Source organism: Histomonas meleagridis, assembly GCF_020186115.1.
Source record: "Histomonas meleagridis strain 2922-C6/04-10x chromosome Unknown contig_39, whole genome shotgun sequence".
Taxonomy (NCBI): Eukaryota; Parabasalia; order Tritrichomonadida; family Dientamoebidae; genus Histomonas; species Histomonas meleagridis.
The window spans coordinates 169,617-189,573 of NW_027150882.1; the positions used below are offsets into that span (position 1 = coordinate 169,617).

Consider the following 19,957-nt stretch of genomic DNA (forward strand, 5'->3'; position numbering starts at 1 on the left):
CAAGTCAAAGCTATTAATTCACAAATTATTCGAAGGATAACTCTATAACGAGAATATGTATCTCTGATTAAGCCAAGCAAAACCACAATGAGTTAAAGCAGTTTCCAAAATTCAGTAATCCACAAAACGAAACATAACTCTGCAATGTGTTTGGTAGCTAAAGCTGTTACGTAACACCATAACGAGTCAAAACGTTTCCTAATTACACCCAAACCATCGATATATCGACTGAATGCCAAATCATTAACAAAAATCACTTCACGCACCATATGCATCACATTACTTCACACACCATATGCATCACATTACTTCACACACCATATGCATCACATTACTTCACACACCATATGCATCACATTACTTCACACACCATATGCATCACATTACTTCACACACCATATGCATCACATTACTTCACACACCATATGCATCACATTACTTCACACACCATATGCATCACATTACTTCACACACCATATGCATCACATTACTTCACACACCATATGCATCACATTACTTCACACACCATATGCATCACATCACATTACTTCACACACCATATGCATCACATTACTTCACACACCATATGCATCACATTACTTCACGCACCATATGCATCACATTACTTCACACACCATATGCATCACATTACTTCACACACCATATGCATCACATTACTTCACACACCATATGCATCACATCACATTACTTCACACACCATATGCATCACATTACTTCACACACCATATGCATCACATTACTTCACACACCATATGCATCACATTACTTCACACACCATATGCATCACATCACATTACTTCACACACCATATGCATCACATTACTTCACACACCATATGCATCACATTACTTCACACACCATATGCATCACATTACTTCACACACCATATGCATCACATTACTTCACACACCATATGCATCACATTACTTAACACACCATATGCATCACATTACTTTACACACCATATGCATCACATTACTTCACACACCATATGCATCACATTACTTCACACACCATATGCATCACATTACTTCACACACCATATGCATCACATTACTTCACACACCATATGCATCACATTACTTCACACACCATATGCATCACATTACTTCACACACCATATGTATCACATTACTTCACACACCATATGCATCACATTACTTCACACACCATATGCATCACATTACTTCACACACCATATGCATCACATTACTTCACACACCATATGCATCACATTACTTCACACACCATATGCATCACATTACTTCACACACCATATGCATCACATTACTTCACACACCATATGCATCACATTACTTCACACACCATATGCATCACATTACTTCACACACCATATGCATCACATTACTTCACACACCATATGCATCACATTACTTCACACACCATATGCATCACATCACATTACTTCACACACCATATGCATCACATTACTTCACACACCATATGCATCACATCACATTACTTCACGTCTCATTTCGCTTCCCCTTCGGATAAAGCCGCGCGATGTTTCCACATTTCCACAGTTACAGCCTACACTCGATACACATATACACATTTACTCACAATACGTTTGGCCTGAATTCTGTTATCATTGCACCATTTCTTATTGCGCGCGACGGCACGTACTTTGCCTCCTTTGCCACTATTTCATTTTCTATTATCGCTGACATCTCCTTCTGATCCTTCCCCTTCGCAACGTTCACTGCGTCATCCTCCACGAATGCGTACAGCGCCGCGAACTCCTCCATCAATCCGCTGAAGCACTCCATTTCAGATTCCCAGTTTACCTTCGTCGCAATGTTCCTCAAGAACAGCGGCATCGCTTCCAGACTTGGCACGAACTTACCGACCTTCGGCATTGTCTTGATTACGTTTCCATTACTTTCTATGTTCATAGAGAAGTAATCACTCAGTAACCCATTCTTATCATTCAGTAATTCCTTCACTTTAATTTGCAGATCATCGGAAACGCATTCATTAACATTAATGTCAACTGTAATGGAAGTAAAGTTCGCAAACATTTCAAGAAACTTCCAGTAGAAGTAATCCTTCATAAGTCCAAACAATGAACATATAAATAAACTATTACCACATTTGAAAAGTGCCGCGCGTAAACCTATGAAACCGCAAAAAGTGGAAATGTGTAACATGTCAAATAGTTCTCTGTCTTCGTTTTGTTGTAACTGCTCTTTAAGTTGGATAATACTGTCGAGTGTGACAACACGAAATGGCCGAATTGTTTCCTTCATTGATGACAATAATTGTTCAATGGTTTGAGACTTTGGATCTAAAATTGGTTTCGTGTTCCGCTTCTTCTTAATTGGCTCAAACTTTAACTCAGAGAAAATGCTCATCTTACTCCGCTTTTGTTGGCGTGTCTGCACTCTGTTGGCGATGGAACTTATGGCTTGCGCTTGCGCTTCGGCTTCAAAGGACGCCGTGTCGTGTATCTGCTGCTGCATAATGGACTCAACGCTACATTCGCTTGATACTATTGGTGGATTAAGTTGTGTTTCCGGTGGCGGCGGATTTGGCTTGTTGACATAGCTGGTGCGAAGTGCGCTGGCGCTGAAGTCAAAGCGGGGAGTATGCGACGCGGCCTGTTTGTGGAGATCACGAGCACTGACAAATGTGGTTTTGGCGTTCGACTCATTGCTGTCTTTCTTTATTGTGTTTGGAATATGATTTATGTTTTGCTGAGTTTCATTTCTTTTGGTGTTTATATCTGTTCTGTTCAAAATGTTTTGTGTCCGCGGAGTTTCATTTCGTTTGTTGTTTGTGTTTATTTGTGGTTTTTCTATTTCATTTCTTTTGTTATTTGTTTTTTCTACTGCATTTATAATATCAGTTTTGGTGAAATTTGTTTTTTCTGTTTCAAAACTGCGTCCAATGTTAGACATGAATTTATTTTGTTGTGTTTCGTTCGTTTGTCTTTGTGATGGTTCATATATAAGTGTTACGTCATATCTTTGACTAATGCTTTCTGTTTGCTTTGGGGGTGTTGCGGTCATGTTTTCGATGTCATATTTTTTAGTATCAAATCCATCATTATAATTGTTGTCAATTTGACTTTTAGAATTATTATGTTCTCTATTTCGATAATTACTGAATTCATTTTGTGTTCTTTCATTAGTAATAAAATAATTTTTTGAGTTTTGTTCAAATGTATTATTTGTTGAATCTGTAATTCCTTCCATATAATTATTTGATGTTCCATTTATTGGTGTTATTTTAATCTCTTGATCTAAGAAATCTATGTCATCTTTTAACTTCAAATCAGCTTGAGATGTTGGAACTACATCTACAAAATTTTGGATTGGTTGATTATTGATTACATTAATTTCTTCTTCTTTTTGATTATTTATATTAAGTAATCCTTCTCTATATGAAGGCTTTTGTGAAAAAATATTTCCATGTTGACCAATCGCAACTAAGAATTCTCTCTCTGAAGAAATACCATTCTGTAAGAATAAGTTATCTGTCGCTTGAGACATTGATTTCGTTTCATTTGATTTTTGTGGCGACGGCGGTTGTGACTTCACTGGTGAAAGTGGAAATTCACTCGAAGGAATTGGGAAGTTTACACTGTTCTTTTGCTTTTTAGCGGCAAATCCACTAAATTCAGTAATCAATGCATTCTTTGGAATAGTTTTAGCTTTAGATTTGTTTCTTTTTAGATTTTGTTGGGAAGTACTACTTGCAATTTGTTCATCTAATTCAGTTTTAACTCTTTCACATATCGCTTGAATGATTTCTGCTTCGTCAAGGAAACAAACAACTTGCTTGGAAGGATGAATATTGACATCAACGTTTTGTGGAGGCATTGAAAGAACAGCAAAATAAAATGGGAGACATGTGCTAGCAGGTGTTGAAGAATATACTTCTTCAATGCCTTTCCTGAGTTTGTCATTCGTTACTAATCTTCCATTTATGAATAAGGCATTGGTATGTTTTGGTTGAGGATAAAATGGATTATTCAAATACATCTCGACTGAAACATGGCCTTCTAACTTAAACCCAATATGAAAGAAAGTATTACTGGATTCAACTTCAAATAATAGTTTTAATACTTTGTCTGGGGTTGAATTTCCAAATGTTCGAACTTTCTCTTGTCGATCAACAAAAACTGCAAACCTGATTTCTGGATGAATTACAGCATATTTTGATACAATGTCTGCAATGTTTCGTGATGTTGAAATTGGTTTGATTGATTTCAACCGAAGTGGATAATTATAAAAAAGATCTTGTGCTTCAATTATAGTACCTTGAGTAGCAGCTATATCTTTTATGCCTCCTTCCATTTCGCCATTGGAAAAATTCGCATAATAACCAACATCTGAATCTTCTGTTTTAGTTGTAATTTTTAAATGAGAAACGCATGAAATAGAAAAAAGAGCTTCGCCTCTGAAACCAAAAGTTGTTATAGTCGATAAATCATTAAATTCGCGAAGTTTTGATGTTGTATGACGTCGACATGCAATTGGTAAATCTGACCTTTGAATTCCACATCCATCATCAATTATTTTTATAAGCGAGTATCCTCCTTTTTCGATATAAATTGAAATTCGAGTTGCTCCTGCATCAATAGAATTTTCTAATAATTCTTTGACAGCATTTTCTGGACTTGTTATGGCTTCTCCTGCTGCTATTCGATTTACAACTTTTGGATCAAGAGCAACTATTGACCTTTGGTGCATTTGAGTTTTATCTTTGGTGAGTTCACTATCGGATAAACGGCTTCCAAATTTACCAGTTTTCGCGGCAAACCGTTTCCAGAACGATATAACTTTTTAATAGCACCTTCAAACAAACTTTTTGATTACCTTGCTAAAATTTAAGACGATCGTTGCCAATTCAAAATGTGGTTCCACAAAATGCTCTCTACTTTTTGAATACTTTATTGTGATAATCACTTATATATGGTTCATATAATCATTGTAAAGCATTCATTTTTAGCCACTTTTTAATTCAATCTCAGATTAATTGCTCAGTATATTGAAAAAGTTTTGTTTATAATCAAAAAGTTCTATCGTATCTATACATATAAATGATGTTGATGTGTATTTGGAATTCTTTAAAGGATTTGATGATTTTGAAAAAAAAATAGTAAAATCAATTCAAAAATATTTTCACTTCATTTGCAAGAAAATACGATCCAAAAAATTATTTCATGCAAAAAATCCAAAAAATTATATAAATTAAACTATATTGTGGATAAACTATCATAAATAAATTTGTTTGATTTAAAATCAATTTTAATAATTTCGGGGTTCAATATAATATTTGGAAATTTCCAAATATTATTTAAATTACATAGACCAGCACTTATAAATGAATATATCCTAGGTCATATAGAAATAGTTAAATTACTTCTTGAACAAGTAGTAGAATTAATGTTCATTTATCATATCTAATATTTATTTAAAGATTTGTTTATGATGAAATATAGTTATTATTGTTCACAATGGAAAGTCATATTACTTATGAACCCAAAATTTTCACAAAAGAAAAAAATAAAATATTTATTTAAGCAAATAATGTCTATGGGATGTATATTAAATTTCCCGATTCATCTTCTTCAATAAATGACTTCTTTTTTAACACTCCAATCCTTGAATTAAATAATTTTTCTGATATCGATAAAACAAAGTGTTTCTGTGTTTCTCTCAGCAAATCCATTTTATTCATACTTTTATTTTCCTTTAATATTCTTGATATAAGTGCGTCAATTTGAGCATTTGTTGTCATCATATTCCACATTTTTGAAATTTTTTCTGTTTCATTTCTGTCATTAGGAAAATTAAATGGTACTTTGATAGTTTTCACATCCATTGTATCACATAATTGATACGTATTTTGATTCCGTAAATTTATTAAATAATTTGATGACATGACTTTCAAATATTTTTCAATGTCCGTTTGAGAAATATTAGTTTCTTTCATAATATCTTCAATTGTTTTTGGGCCATCACTTAAACAATACAAAAGAATTGCTATAATGCCATCACATTTCACATTAAGTTTTTGTATGCTTAAGGTAAAAGTGGTTAACCGTAAGTTGAATTGAATTTTCCTATTTCTGAATTTTTGCGTGTAAAACATTGAAAACTTCGTAAATTCATTTGAAATGAATTCTGGCAAATTTACATTTGGAGTATCAACTGGAATTGACCATAATGATGATGGCAATGCTTTTATGCTAAAAGAATTAGAGATACCTTGTGTACATTTCTTATATTCTTTAAAAACCTTTCGACTTTCTTCATATTCATCAATTACAGTTTGGAACTTTTTTGCATATAACATTCCATACTTTTTTCGATATTCGTTAACAAACTCTCGATCGAAGTAAATTTCTTTAAACAAAAGCCTTTTAATCATTGAAGATAAAAACAAACTTTGGAAAAGTTCAATTTCTTGGATGATTTTGATTGTTGAAGTGTATTTAGCTATTGATATATCTTTACGAATCTTTTCATCCAAAAAACGTGAAAAATATGTTACAAAAGGATTTGCATACGAACTTAATTTGTTCCTTAAAGCATTCTCAATAGTAATTCGAAGAAAAAAGCTTTGTTGTTTTTCTAAACTTTCACAAAGCTCAATAATTTGTGAGTAGTCTTGCCTAAATTCAATTGATTTAAGAGCAATAACAAAATTTGAACGAAGCTCATTTGAAAAAGTGAGGATTTCAAATATTATCGGTTGATAACGTTTCTCAGCAAGAGATAATTGAAGCAAATTGTTTTGAACCCCACTTCGTGCTAAAATGAGAACAAGTTTTCGAAGAAACACCAATTCATATGATGGAATTAGGTTAAATACATCAATAAAATAGGAGCACTCATCTGCTAAGGATATTCCTTGAAACATTATTCTGATGAAAGAATTAATAGAATTTGGTGTGAGAAGTTCAATTGCAGAAATTAATTGAAGTGTTTCTTTAATTCTATTTTTTTCAAGTTGAAGATTTGGAATTCCACAATTTGTGATTAAAATATCACCAAGATCTATTTTCTCTTTATTACTTTTGTTTAAAATGTCATGGAACTTGCTGTTAAGCATTTGTAAAAAATCATTTTCATTATCAAAAAACATGGAGAATGTTGAATTTAATCTTTTTGATTCTTTTTGATATAATGCAAATGTGGAAAGAATAGAACTTAAGTCAGAAAGTTTGAGCTTGCGAACAATTTTTTTTAATAATTTATTTGCCTTATCTTTGATATAATTTCTTATTTCAATTCTATAATTTGATATTGCATAAGAGTAAAGCTGTCTTAATTGTAAGTTATTTATTTTTTTGTCGTTAAAAATTATATCTACGAGTTCTTGCCAATTTTCTGATAAATTTTTCATTTCGAGTTTGAAAGAAATTGTGACTCTTGTTTGTACAGGCACATCATCAGCAAGCGATCTAATTCTTATTTTATTTAAAGCAATATATGCTTGCTGGGTTTGGTTTTTTTGCATTTTTGGTTGCTCAAGGGTGCTCCTGGATACGTTAAGAATCTATCGTACAATTCGTTTCTGTGTCACTTTTTAATATCAAGCATTTTTTTCGATGTCTGCAAGGATCTATTCCCTTGAAGAAATCGATCACATTAAACCTCAAGTTCATAAAAGTATGTTGTTTATATTAAAAGATTTTTGTTTTAAAGATATTGCACAGAAATTGCTATTTTCTAACTCAGCGTTAATGAGTGTGAAAATTCTTCAAACGCCTAAAGGAAAAAAAGCTCAAGTTAGTAGCAGCCTTGGAGATGATTCTCACAATGATATTCCATTAACACCAAAACAATTAATTCAAACAGAAATAAACAGGTTGACAGAACCAAGGTGTCACCAAATCGCCGAAGATATAAACCATATTCATGAGTTTTCTCCCAAACTTGGTTTTCATGTTTCGATTGATGAAATTTCTGAAGTATTAATTAATAATGGAATAATTAATACAGAAAACCCACACAAACTAACAAAGGTACACAGCAATTATCAAACCTTACTCAAAAGTTTATTTCAGATTAACCATAATTTCATGGAATCAATAAAAAAGATTACACTCCAGAAATTCCAAAATTATATTGATTCAAAATTCGATGAAAATCGAAAATACGAAGCAATTGGTTGCTGGATTTCCAACTTATTAGTTATTGGTTGTATCACCACAAAAGAGTATTTCAATCTATTATATTCATTCATTAAATCTTTTCCCGACAACATAGAAGTTGCTTGTGCAGCAATTTCTTCTTCTTTGTTCATTTCTGGGCAAGCTTTAGATGATGCATTAGTTCCAGAGAGTAATTTTTTCTATAGGTTTTTACTTAATAACCACAATAGCTTACATAGCTTAATTCGCTTTCGGATTGTTGATCTTCTCACTGAAAGAAATCGCACGTTAACTCCTTTAACGTCGCCGACTTCCAACACAAACAAAAGTATTGAAACTTCTCAAATTCAGAGGAAAACCGCCAGTAAAGTTGATGAAGTTTCTATTAGTGAAGAATTAGAAAGAATTTTCAACGAAGAGTTTATAAAAAACAAAACACCAAAATTCACATTTTCAACAAAAGACATTACTTGGAAGATATTAAATCAGTCAATTATTAATAGCAGAGAAAATATCGAACAATGGGAGGATTTTGGCGTTTGTTACTTGAATAATTGTTCTGATTTCTTCCAGCCACAGAAACCAGATGTATATTTTGAAAATTTGAAGCAAATTTATGATGAGCAATACTCACCAAATAACTTAGCAAAACTTCTGGCGATGTTTATAGAATATGTAGCACAGAAAGACGCAACTTTCATCAAAGTTTTTGAAAAATGTATTGATTTCATTAATGAAATCATAAAAATGCAAGACACCCCATCAAATGGGAAAGGTTTATCCTCGTGGGGTAGTCTTGTTCGTTGTTTCATTCGACAAGATATCGAATGGACAATTCCTCTTGATTTAGCCAAACTAATATCCGACACTATTTACAAAAAAGTGACGGAATTTCAACAGGAAAAAAGTGCCAAACCGTTTTACGACTTTTTGAATTGGATCGTTTTTTATGTTCCTTGCGATGAAGAAAAACCTCAAGATAAATTTTTCGAGATATCTTCTAATGAAAAGGAAATAGATCCATTCTATTTGGCAATGTTCTTTGGTTATTGTATTCCTCAAGATGAGAATGATGATTTTGTATATGATATCTCAAAGTTCTCAAGCTTGAAAGAAAAATACAAAAATACATTTATTCCTTTAATGGATGTGATGTTTGCAGATTATCCAGAGGAAAAAGAAAAAATAAAAAGTCTAATTGCTAAAAGTGAATAAAATGAATAATATCTTCTAAATATATTTTATTTTTTTTGATTAAATTACAAGTCCAAAATGCAGAACTCAAATGGAAATTTCTTATTTCATGAAATTCATTTCTTTTAGATTCCGTATAGAATAAATTTCAAAAGACGTTTTACTTATAGGCCTAATGCTTTCTTGAGATCTTCAAATGTTGCTTCGCCCTTTGCAGTAAGATCTGATACATCTACATCTTTAAACCCAAGAAGTGACAAAAAGTCAGTAATTTCTTCATTTGAGAGTGTGCCTGATTTATCAGTATCCATGGCTTCAAATAAGATACGAGCAATTGCATCAGGATCAGTTTCAATTCTCATAAGTTGGTGAAAGAAATCACAAAATTCATCAAAACTTATAGTTCCATTTTTATCAGTATCAAAAATTCGCATCATGCATGGGACAAGTTCCACTGGAAAATCAATATCTTTGAAGAAAGATGTGACTTCGTTTACATCAAGTGCACCATTGCCATCAGTATCAAATGAATCAAATCCAGCACGAAGGTCAGCAAGTTCTTCATCGGTGAACTTCTTCTTGAGCTCAATCTTTCCGTTTTCCATTTATCAAGTGAAGTGATGCTTACAGAAAAAATTCAACGCGCACTGAAAATTGATAAAACGTTGCAATAACCGCAAAAACTTTGTGTGGGGTCACAGATAAACGTTCTCACGCATAATAACGTATATTTTGAACGTTAAGATATATGAGCAAAAAACCTCAATCTTTTGCTCTGGAAACACCACAAGAAATAACTTCTTCCACTACACAATCTTCAAGGGCTTCCAGTGGACAAAGGTCACGTTATAAAAATCCATTTAGAGTTCCTGATGATAATGAATTTTTTGCAATGCGAGCAGCGCAAAAACAGAGGAAAGAATCTAGTTTACAGCAGCTTAGTAATTCTAGTTTATCTAGATCATCTAGCAACCAAATAAATTACAGACAATTAACAAAAACTCAAACAAAACCAATGTCTGAAGAAATGAAAACACTAAATCAACTCATATTATCACCTGATTCAAACCAAGTTCAAGAAGGGATCCAAGATTTTATCCAACAAAAAAGGGAAATATTTTTATCTCAACTTGCTATCGATACAAAACTCCAAGAACTCGAACGTCTTGATCAAATAGAGCGTAATGAAGAAGAACATCTCAAAGCCAAAGAAGCTGAGATAAAACTTTTTCGTGATCAATTTAATGCGTTTCTTGAAAATGATAGCAAGGCCACAATGGAAGCACGACAAGCAGCTGAGATTAAATCCAAACAATGCATTGAAGTTTCCATGCAAATCAAACAGATCTCATCACAAATCTCAGCTCTTCGAAGCGAGATAGCACACTCTGACGAAAAGCTTCAAGAATGTCAAAGCTACAAAGCCTTTCTTGAAAGTCTTACTCCAGCATCGTGGCGCAAAGAACATCCATTTCCTGAGATGTACTTCAAAGACCCGCAACAACTATTAACAATACTAAAATCGCTTGAGGAACAAAACATGTTTCTCATCCGCCATTGCCAAGAAGCAGAAGAAGCAGTTGAACGATGTCGACAACAATTCAATGCTTTACTTGAATCTCGAGATGAATCGATTACTGCAATGATGGACGCCAAGTCAAATAAAGAGAAAGAGCTCACCGAAATTAAAGAGAGGAATGAGCAATACAAAGTCAACAATGAATTTTCACATGGGAATGAAATTAATGAAGATCAACTTCATGAGTTACAGAGATCGATAACAGAGTTCCATAGTGAACTCGGGTTTGATGCATCATCAATAAATGATACTGTTACAATGTTAAGAAGAATAGAAGAGAAAATGGAAGAAATAACTAAAAAATTATCAAGTGTCGACCCGATGGTATTGAAAAAATATGCGCAAGAAAAAGAAAAAATTAGAAGAAATCAAGAAAGAACAGAAAAGAACATAAGAGACAAAGAGGAACAGGAAATGAAAGCAAAAAGGGCCATAGAATTGGCAATGAAACCAATAAAGAGAAGAAACGGAAGACCATTGTTGGAAAGAACAATGCCGAAGAGACAACAAAGCAGAGAGAAGAGAGAGGAAAGAATGAAGCAAAAAGTAGCTCAACAAAAAGCTGATGAAGAACTGTTGTATGGTATGATTTGGGATTAACTTGTTTTATTAGATGTTATTATGTGTATGTATATAAATGTTTTTATATAAAATAATGTTTATAAATCTTTTGTTCGGAAATTAAAAGGAATTTATGAAAAAAATTTAATTGGCCTCTTCTATTACTATTAGTATTTTTTTGTAGAGGTGCCCCCCGTTTTTTGAATGGCTTCTATATTTAAATCGATCAATTTCGACACAAAAATCGGTCGATAAATGAATCCACATATTTCAATTTTTTCTGAGAACCGATGATATCATCGTCTTTCTGACTATATTTTGAAGTAAACTATTCAAAGCATTTAAATGGTTTTTTCAGCGTTTTGTCACATTTACTTTTATTCACTCTAAATTTGGACTTGAGAAAATGACAAATTTAAAAAAGCCTGATCAAACAGAAATAATCTTCGAGCTCAAGCAGACAATTTTTGGTCTAAATGAAAGAAATGTTGAACAATCAGCAAGATCAGTAATTGACAAATTTGATGAAAATCATTTTTTATCGTTTAATATTGTCATAACCCAAATGATATACATATTGTTCACTCTAAAAACGGACGGTTTAGATATCTATTTGAATTTTATGAAACATATTGAAGCATTTGAAGAAAGCAAAAAAAGCAATTCAAAGATATTTGATGTCTTCAATAAGCTTGTTTTTGACAAAAGGACTCAAGAATCATTTTATATTCTTGAATACATGGTTGAACATAACTTTCTTGATCCAGAAATTATTATCAATTCAAGATTAGAATATGGTCTTGTTTCTCCATATTTCATACATTTATTACCTGAAACGATGGAAGATTTACAATATTGTAAATTTGCGGATCAAGTCCAAGAAAATTATGAAGAACTTTCGAAGAATGATTGGGCACTTCATAAGCAATTAATTCGAGAAGGAGTTAATCAGAATGAAATTGCGAGAATAATTCGGAATGATGAAATCGAAAAACTTCAAGAAATAACATCGCAAAGCGAATTTGATTTTGATCAAACAATTCCAAAATCACTTTATGAAAGATGTTCATTTATTAATCATAAAAATGTTACATTAATTGATTATGCAGCATTTTTTGGATCAATTAAATGTTTTAAATATTTACTTATGAATGGCGCAAATGTATCAAACACAGGTAAATATGCAGTTGCAGGTGGAAATATAGAGATAATTCATTTATGTGAACAAAATCATTCAACATTTGAAGACGCATATAAAACATCGATTAAGTTTTATAAAAATGATGTTTTTAAATATCTTTATGAAAACCAAGTTGAAGAAATTAATAATATCGAAGAAATAGGATGTCACTGTATTATATATTATAACTATGAAATTTTAAGATTTTTAGAAGAGAAAGGAATGAAAATTCAAGATGATATCATTAATACATCAGCGAAACTTGGAAATATATTTCTTACGAAACATTTTCTTCAAAATTATCAAATTCCAAAAGATATATTAAACTATTCAATCGAATCTGACAACATTGAACTTGAGAAATATATTATAGAACAAGAAGGAATTGATATTAATGCTAAAGATATTTATTTGTTTTGTATGAAATTTTTTTGATTTATATGAAATTTATTGATTTTATTTAATAATAATTTATATCTTTTAATACACCACTTATCCTTGCTGTGTGTTATCATAATTTAGAAATGGTTAAATTAATTCTTGAGAAAGGAAACATTGAACTAAATGTTCAAACAATTGTTTGTATAAATTATTTTTTATTTGATAATTTTGTTTGGAAATTGTTTATTTTATTTATGACTGCACTCATGTTGGCATGTTTTAATGGTTATACCGAAATAGTAAAATTACTTCTTCAACAAGATGGAATTGATATCAACGTGAGTAATGAAGTATATTTAAATTTTTTATTTATTTTCATGTTTTGATTTATGTATACATTTTTTGGAATATATTCGAATTATTCGAAACAGCAATTATGTTTGCAGAAACAAATGGTCACGAAGAAATTGTTGAGTTACTTAATAATCACAAATTAAATGAAAGTATTTAAAAATAGAAACTTAAGTGAATAAAAATCACTTATAAAATATTTTATTTTATTTTTCATTTTACTTATTTCATGTATTCGAAATAATTTTCATATACATACAAACAAAGTCATCCACAAATGAATTTTAAACAAAACATTTTATTTATAACATATGTTCATGAAATACAAGAAAACTTTGAAATGGTTCGAGATGAAATAAGAGAATTCAACGTATTATAGGAAAGTATTGTATGTAAAATTGTACTCACAGGAATGCTTTGATCACTCGAATACATTCCACCATTAAGCTCTGTTGATTTTTTGAGAATTAAACTAATGAACCGACGTAAGAAATCTAAAATTAAGATCATTGAATTTTCATCAAAAGTTATCGTTTCCTTATTTAATCTCCCAGAGATTATCGACTTAAGTTGGTTAAGTGAAGGTAAATGTCCTAGATCTGAAACAAAGAAAGATTTTAATTGAGTTACAGGAAATTCTTGATAATTTGGTTGTGTTTTTTTCTTCTTGATTGGAGCTCTTTCTCTTGGCGGAAGCTCAACATTTGGTGGTGGAATTACTGAAAAATGCGCATTATATATGATTGCTCGAATTAATTCATTATGGAGATACTTTGCTTTGCTGTTATCAAGATATATTTCCATTACATCATCAAACTTTGTTTTTGAGCATTTACCACAAATAAACGATGAAAAAGTATCCCAATATTCTTTATCGCTTACCAAAGAATATAGTTCTTTTCTTATCGACAATACATCTTTCCTATTTTTATATATTTGCATTGAGTTTTGAAGTCTTTTTTCTTCAAGTGATAGTTTTTCATTCATATGATTAACGGACTCCAATTTTGCCTGCAAAAGTCCAAGTGCGAAACGAAAATATGGAATAGAACATGTTTTTTACTTAACTAAAAAAACATGGTCTTTATTTAGCGTCAAGCAGCACTTATTCTACATATACTTCCAAAACTGTGTTTAATCAATAACTTGGCATACAAATACAGGACATGCTCGGATCGATTTTTCTTATAATTTCTAATTATTTTAAGAAATTATAGTATGCGTAAATAGTTATATTTTTAATCTCATATATTAGTTTATAAATTAATTTTTGAAATATGTTTCTGTCGAAGAAAAATCAGTATATTTTAATCGTATTCACATAAAGTATTGAAATAAAAGCACTTTTTCAAGATATTTTTTAACGGTCCACTCAGTTGTCATGGTTTACGACAATAGGTTCTCAATAATTGTCAATGTGTAGCTGTTTAAGAGTTTAACACGCAACGATAAAAACTGATTTAAAAAGTGGAAATTATACAAAAAGTGAAATTCACGATCAAAAACAAGTGTAAAAGTCGTTCGTTTAAATACTTTATTAAAAGTTTCTCAAAAAAACCTTTTCGAAAAAGATGACACGAAAAAAAAATTTCATTTAGAATATACGATATTTTATTACTTATATGGTATATATTTATCTAAATTACATTTGTTGAATAAATTTTTCTTCTTTAAAATCATCTGCAAAAGGATCTTCTTCAATATTTGAGATAGATATTCCTGTTGCGAATGTGTTTGCAGTTTGATTATCATTTTGTTGTTCTGATATTTCATTTTCATCAATTTCTTCTTTTTTATTTTTAATTCGAATCAATAATATCACAAGTAATAAAATTATAATAACAATAACAACAACACAAACGATTATTATGATAATTGTTGTTTTATTATCATTTGTCTGAATTTCATTTTGATAAATAAATGTAAAGAAATTCGAATAATAATTGTAATATGTCGAATAAATAATAACTGTGTAATCATAATAAATAAATTCTGTTTCGATATAAATACATTCAAGTGCATAACAATTACTAAATGCTGAACCTCCAATTTCGTTTATTCCATAGCCAAGTGTTAATATTCTTAAATTAGAACATGATGAAAATGCAAAATTGTCAATTGTTGTAACTGAATTTGGAATTGTAATGTTTTTGATTGATGAACATAATGAAAATGATGATTGTCCAATAGTTGTAACATTATCTCCAAAAATAATCATTTCTAAATGTGAACATGAAGAAAACACATAAACTCCAATATCTGATACTGAATTTCCAAAATTAACTGAAATAACGGATGACCATTCTGAAAATGAATTACCTGGAATCGTATAAATTCCTTCACTGATAATTATAAATTTAGTGTTATCTTTAGATTCATTAATATCACTAAAATCATTTTCATTTATTATTGTTAATGTTGAATTATCAGTATAAAATATTTGAAAAGAATTCATGAAAAACACAACAAAAATTAAAACATTTTTATGTTTTTTATTTTCGCTTGTTTTAAATTTATTAATTAAAACTTTAATTTCATAAAATAAGAAAAACCCCAAAATAAAAAAGTTCTGCATTAGAACTTGTACAGTTTCATTGAATTTGAACATTTTCTTCATGAAACAATTATTCAGAGAAATTGGTGTATGAGCATTTAATGAAAAATGATTAAATACTAAAGAAAAGAATCTGAAATAATGTTTAACATATGAAAAAGGTAATGTTAACAAAGGGAAATGAAACTGATGTTTTCTTGGGCTGATGTTAAATGGATTTGATTCACTATCTTTTAGCATAACAAAGTTTGTTACTTTGCTAGATACATTCTCTTTGTTATGACATGAAAATATAAAGTAAATATCCATTTTGGATTCTAAAGTAAGGAAAGGCAATTGCCTGAGAGTTTGGAAAATAGATAATTGATCAAGAAAAATCTTTGAACCTGAATTTTCTGGAGAAATTTGTAATAAGCAAAAGAAATACATGGGGAAAGCCAAGAAGAAAAAAGACATTCGTGAGAAAACTTGGGAAACTTGTTAATAAATCAGTCAAAAACGATACAGAGAGCTTCAATCGCTTCGCCTTTTCGTGGTTTCGTTGGTTAAACTTTTGCTGGTATGCGTTTTATTGTTTTTGCGATCGGAAGATGTTCACAATGCTGTAACACAATGTTTTTATAAAAAGTGACAGAAAATTCCCTCGTTTCAATCCTGGAAACAGCCAAAAAAATGAAAGAAAGAAGATGACATCGTTCATAAATACCAAATAACAGATTTTTGAATAAAAAACGCTCAAAAAGTTTTTTCCAACACAATTAACAGACAAATGTATTGAATTTTGAATGCAATTTCCCAAAACAACCGTTAAAAAATGTGAAATTTCATCATTAATGTTTGCAATGGAAAAAGGTTACACATAAATCGGTCATGTGCTTCTTTAACAAAATATAATTTATTATTAATGTTTAAGATATTTATACATTTTTTCTAAAAATCATTTCAAATAATTAATTCCTCAAGATAAACTTCGATATTCTAGGCAGCAAGAATTTTGCACCAGTCAAAAAACATACTGAATTATATATGGTGTTAATATTTCTTGCACAAAAATTTCCACATTTCAATAAAACAACAAATTTAATATTTTTTTTTTTTTTTTTTGAATTAGTTTTAACAGGTTTTCATATTAAACAAAATAATTTGGAAAATTTTAATTTATGTAATTGCATATTTGCATCTAAAATTGAACAATAATCCAATATAAAAAAGGAAACAAGTTTTAATATCAAAACAATAAAATCTTTTTATATTGCAAAAATGTCCAAAAAAATTTGTTTATTAATCAAACTTTGCAAAAAGAAATTTTTTTTTACTCTGTGGGATATTGTGGTAAAAAGCTTCCCTCTGTTTCCTTTTCTTTAACAAGAACATCATTTGATGATTCATCAACTTGCTTTGATTTCTTTGGTGATTCACCACTTCCAACTACCAATGGCTTCAAATCCTTATCAGACAACTCATTACTCACATTTGATATTGGTAAGTCATCTGGTGCATCAACTGTTGGCACGCCTAATGAAATGTCTTCTTTTTGATTTTCGACCCGTTGAGCTTTTTGAATGTGCTGTGAAATTTGTGAGGGCTTTGACACTAACGGTCTCTGTTGTTTCGGCTCAACGTAATTTGATGTCATTGGCGGAGGAATGTTAACATGTTCGGGGTGCGATGGAGGCTTCGACTCTATTGTTGGCGCGGGCTTTGGTGGTGGGTTTTGTTGAGTGTTTTGGGGAGGTGGCTGAACTGGTGATTGAGGAGGAGCATATTGTTGGTAGCCATAATTTGGTGGAGGCTGTGGCGCATATTGAGTTGGAGTAGTGTATTGATATGTTTGGTGTTGGTGTTGTACGATATAAACTTGATTTGGTTGAACTGGTGCATAATGTTGAACATATGGAGAAAACATTTGGAATGAATATGATTTCTCGGGATAGTACATTGGAACAACATTTTCAAAATCTGAGTCTGAGTCTGAATCTGATGAATAATCATCGTATGGAATTGGTGGTTGAATGAATTGATTGGGTGAAATCTGTGTGACAGGTGGAAGACCTTGTGGTGTTTGCGGTGGTGGCGGTGGCGGTGGATTGTAGTATGATTGAGGAGGAGGAGGCGCTTGTTGTACAGGCACTTGTTGAATTGATTGTTTGTGTTTAGGTGCCGTTTCAGGATCTACAAATTTTGATGTTACTTTCCACCCAGGAACAATATATATCTTGCCGTTTGGTGCATCAAAAGCAGCTTGATGATTTTCTGATAAATGAATTCGAAGTGTAATCATTAACTGTGTACGGTTTATGATTCCAGGTGCAATCTTGAAAGGGAACTCATATGTAACAACAGTATTAACTTGGAACCATTTTAATGGAAGTGTTAAATTTGCAATGTTACTTTGTTTGTAATTAAGCGAAATACAAAGAGCTGTTGCCCTAGCATTACTGTACTGAAATTTCCATGTCACATCAGAATCGTAAATGCAATTTCCAATATCTTTTAAATCACCTGATGTTGGTTCTGTCTCATCCTTTGTGAGTTTCATTTGTAGGTTGAAAGGATTTCCTTCGACGTGCTTAAGTCCTTTTACTTCGAGTACATTCACGAAAATTGCATTCATATTTGGTATCATGATCGCTTTTCACATAACATGTCATATTTTTGAACGGATAAAATTTGGATTTTAGCCCATCGGTTTTTATTGTTCACCAATCTGGTTAATTCCTATGTTATGAAGTTTTTTTTATATATATTTCACTTACTAAATACTCATAAATTTTTAGTATTTTCTGTTTTTGAAGAAAATATTGGTAAAAATTAGAAAAACATTGAGTTTAATGAAGATTTTTTTTTTCGGCGGGATTTTATTTTAACGTATTTTCTTCATGGAGAATGAATTTATGGGAAAATACTTATAATTTGTATTCTCCAACTCAAACATCTCAGTTTTTTGAAACAGGAAGCACTGAGCCTGCGTTTGATTGGTCTGTTTCTGATGCAGTTGATGTCAATTCAAAATTAGTTTATGATAAGAATTCTCCACTTTTTCCTTTTTTTCAAACATTTTTAAATGCAAGAATTTTTCATTCAGCCACTGTCCAACAATTTTCTCATTTATTAATTTTATTGCAGAAATCAATTAAAGTATTAATTAATCGCATCAATATCATAGAAAATCAAAAAAAGTCTCTAGAATTTCACATTCACAAATTAAATTTAGTTAACAGTTCCAAACCAAAAATTAAAAAATGCTTTGTTTGTCCTGATTGTCATAAATATTTTCGTTCCTTAAGTTATCTCGAAAGCCATATTTATAATAAACACACCACTGTTGTACACACATCAAGTGAATCTGAAATGAGTATTGTTGAAAGTAGCGAAAACAAATCCGAAGAAAAGAAAACAAAAAGAAAAATCGGAAAGAAAAAAGAAATAAAAAATGAAAATCAAAATAATGAACAAAAAGAAGTTTATTCAAAATATAAACCAATCATTTCATATGTTACATCCAATGATTATGTTAATCTTGATCAAAATGAACCACATTCAATCAATGAGATGTACGACTTCATGAAAACAAAATTTGGTGAATTAGAACAAAAAATCGATAAAAACAACAAAATTAAAGAAATAAATAACGAAAGCCAAAGTTCAAAAAGTAAAAATAAATTTTCTTCATCGCAAAATAGTATTAAAACAGAAGATCCTCCATTCGATGATGAAACTTTACCTTTATCTTATTCAAGCCAAAAAGTTTCTTTTAGTGATGAAAATTCTTTGACTTCGTCGTCGAATAAAAAGAACAAACAAATATCAAAATCGCTTTGTTTCGAAAAATTAGACAAAAATTCTTCGGCTCAAAATGTTTCAAGAAAAAAGAAGCAATCAACCCCTGTTACGCTTACTGTTAAAAAGACGGGAAGCTTGCACAAAGATATACATTCTGAAACATCATCAGATTTCATGGAAATAACACATTTCCCACCAAAAAGAAAGGATGGGTCATTTAGG

General features: G+C 30.9%; 4 protein-coding genes across 4 annotated transcripts; 1 reads left to right on the forward strand and 3 right to left on the reverse strand.

Moving 5' to 3' along the window:
* Positions 1 to 1,601: 1,601 nt before the first annotated feature.
* GO595_005742 (Mlh1a) lies at positions 1,602 to 4,739 on the reverse strand (the record flags this gene model as incomplete). Its single annotated transcript, XM_067919018.1, has 1 exon — positions 1,602 to 4,739. The coding sequence occupies one exon, from the start codon at positions 4,737 to 4,739 to the stop codon at positions 1,602 to 1,604; it is 3,138 nt and encodes a 1,045-aa protein (XP_067774121.1).
* Positions 4,740 to 9,510: 4,771 nt separating this feature from the next.
* GO595_005743 (EF hand family protein) lies at positions 9,511 to 9,951 on the reverse strand (the record flags this gene model as incomplete). The annotated part of the gene is made up of 1 exon (XM_067919019.1): positions 9,511 to 9,951. The coding sequence occupies one exon, from the start codon at positions 9,949 to 9,951 to the stop codon at positions 9,511 to 9,513; it is 441 nt and encodes a 146-aa protein (XP_067774122.1).
* A 410-nt stretch (positions 9,952 to 10,361) lies between these two features.
* Positions 10,362 to 11,525, forward strand: GO595_005744 (coiled-coil domain-containing protein; the record flags this gene model as incomplete). The annotated part of the gene is made up of 1 exon (XM_067919021.1): positions 10,362 to 11,525. One exon carries the CDS (start codon positions 10,362 to 10,364, stop codon positions 11,523 to 11,525), a length of 1,164 nt encoding a protein of 387 aa, XP_067774123.1.
* Positions 11,526 to 17,264: 5,739 nt separating this feature from the next.
* On the reverse strand, positions 17,265 to 18,578 carry GO595_005745 (uncharacterized protein; the record flags this gene model as incomplete). Its single annotated transcript, XM_067919022.1, has 1 exon — positions 17,265 to 18,578. The coding sequence occupies one exon, from the start codon at positions 18,576 to 18,578 to the stop codon at positions 17,265 to 17,267; it is 1,314 nt and encodes a 437-aa protein (XP_067774124.1).
* Positions 18,579 to 19,957: the final 1,379 nt, after the last annotated feature.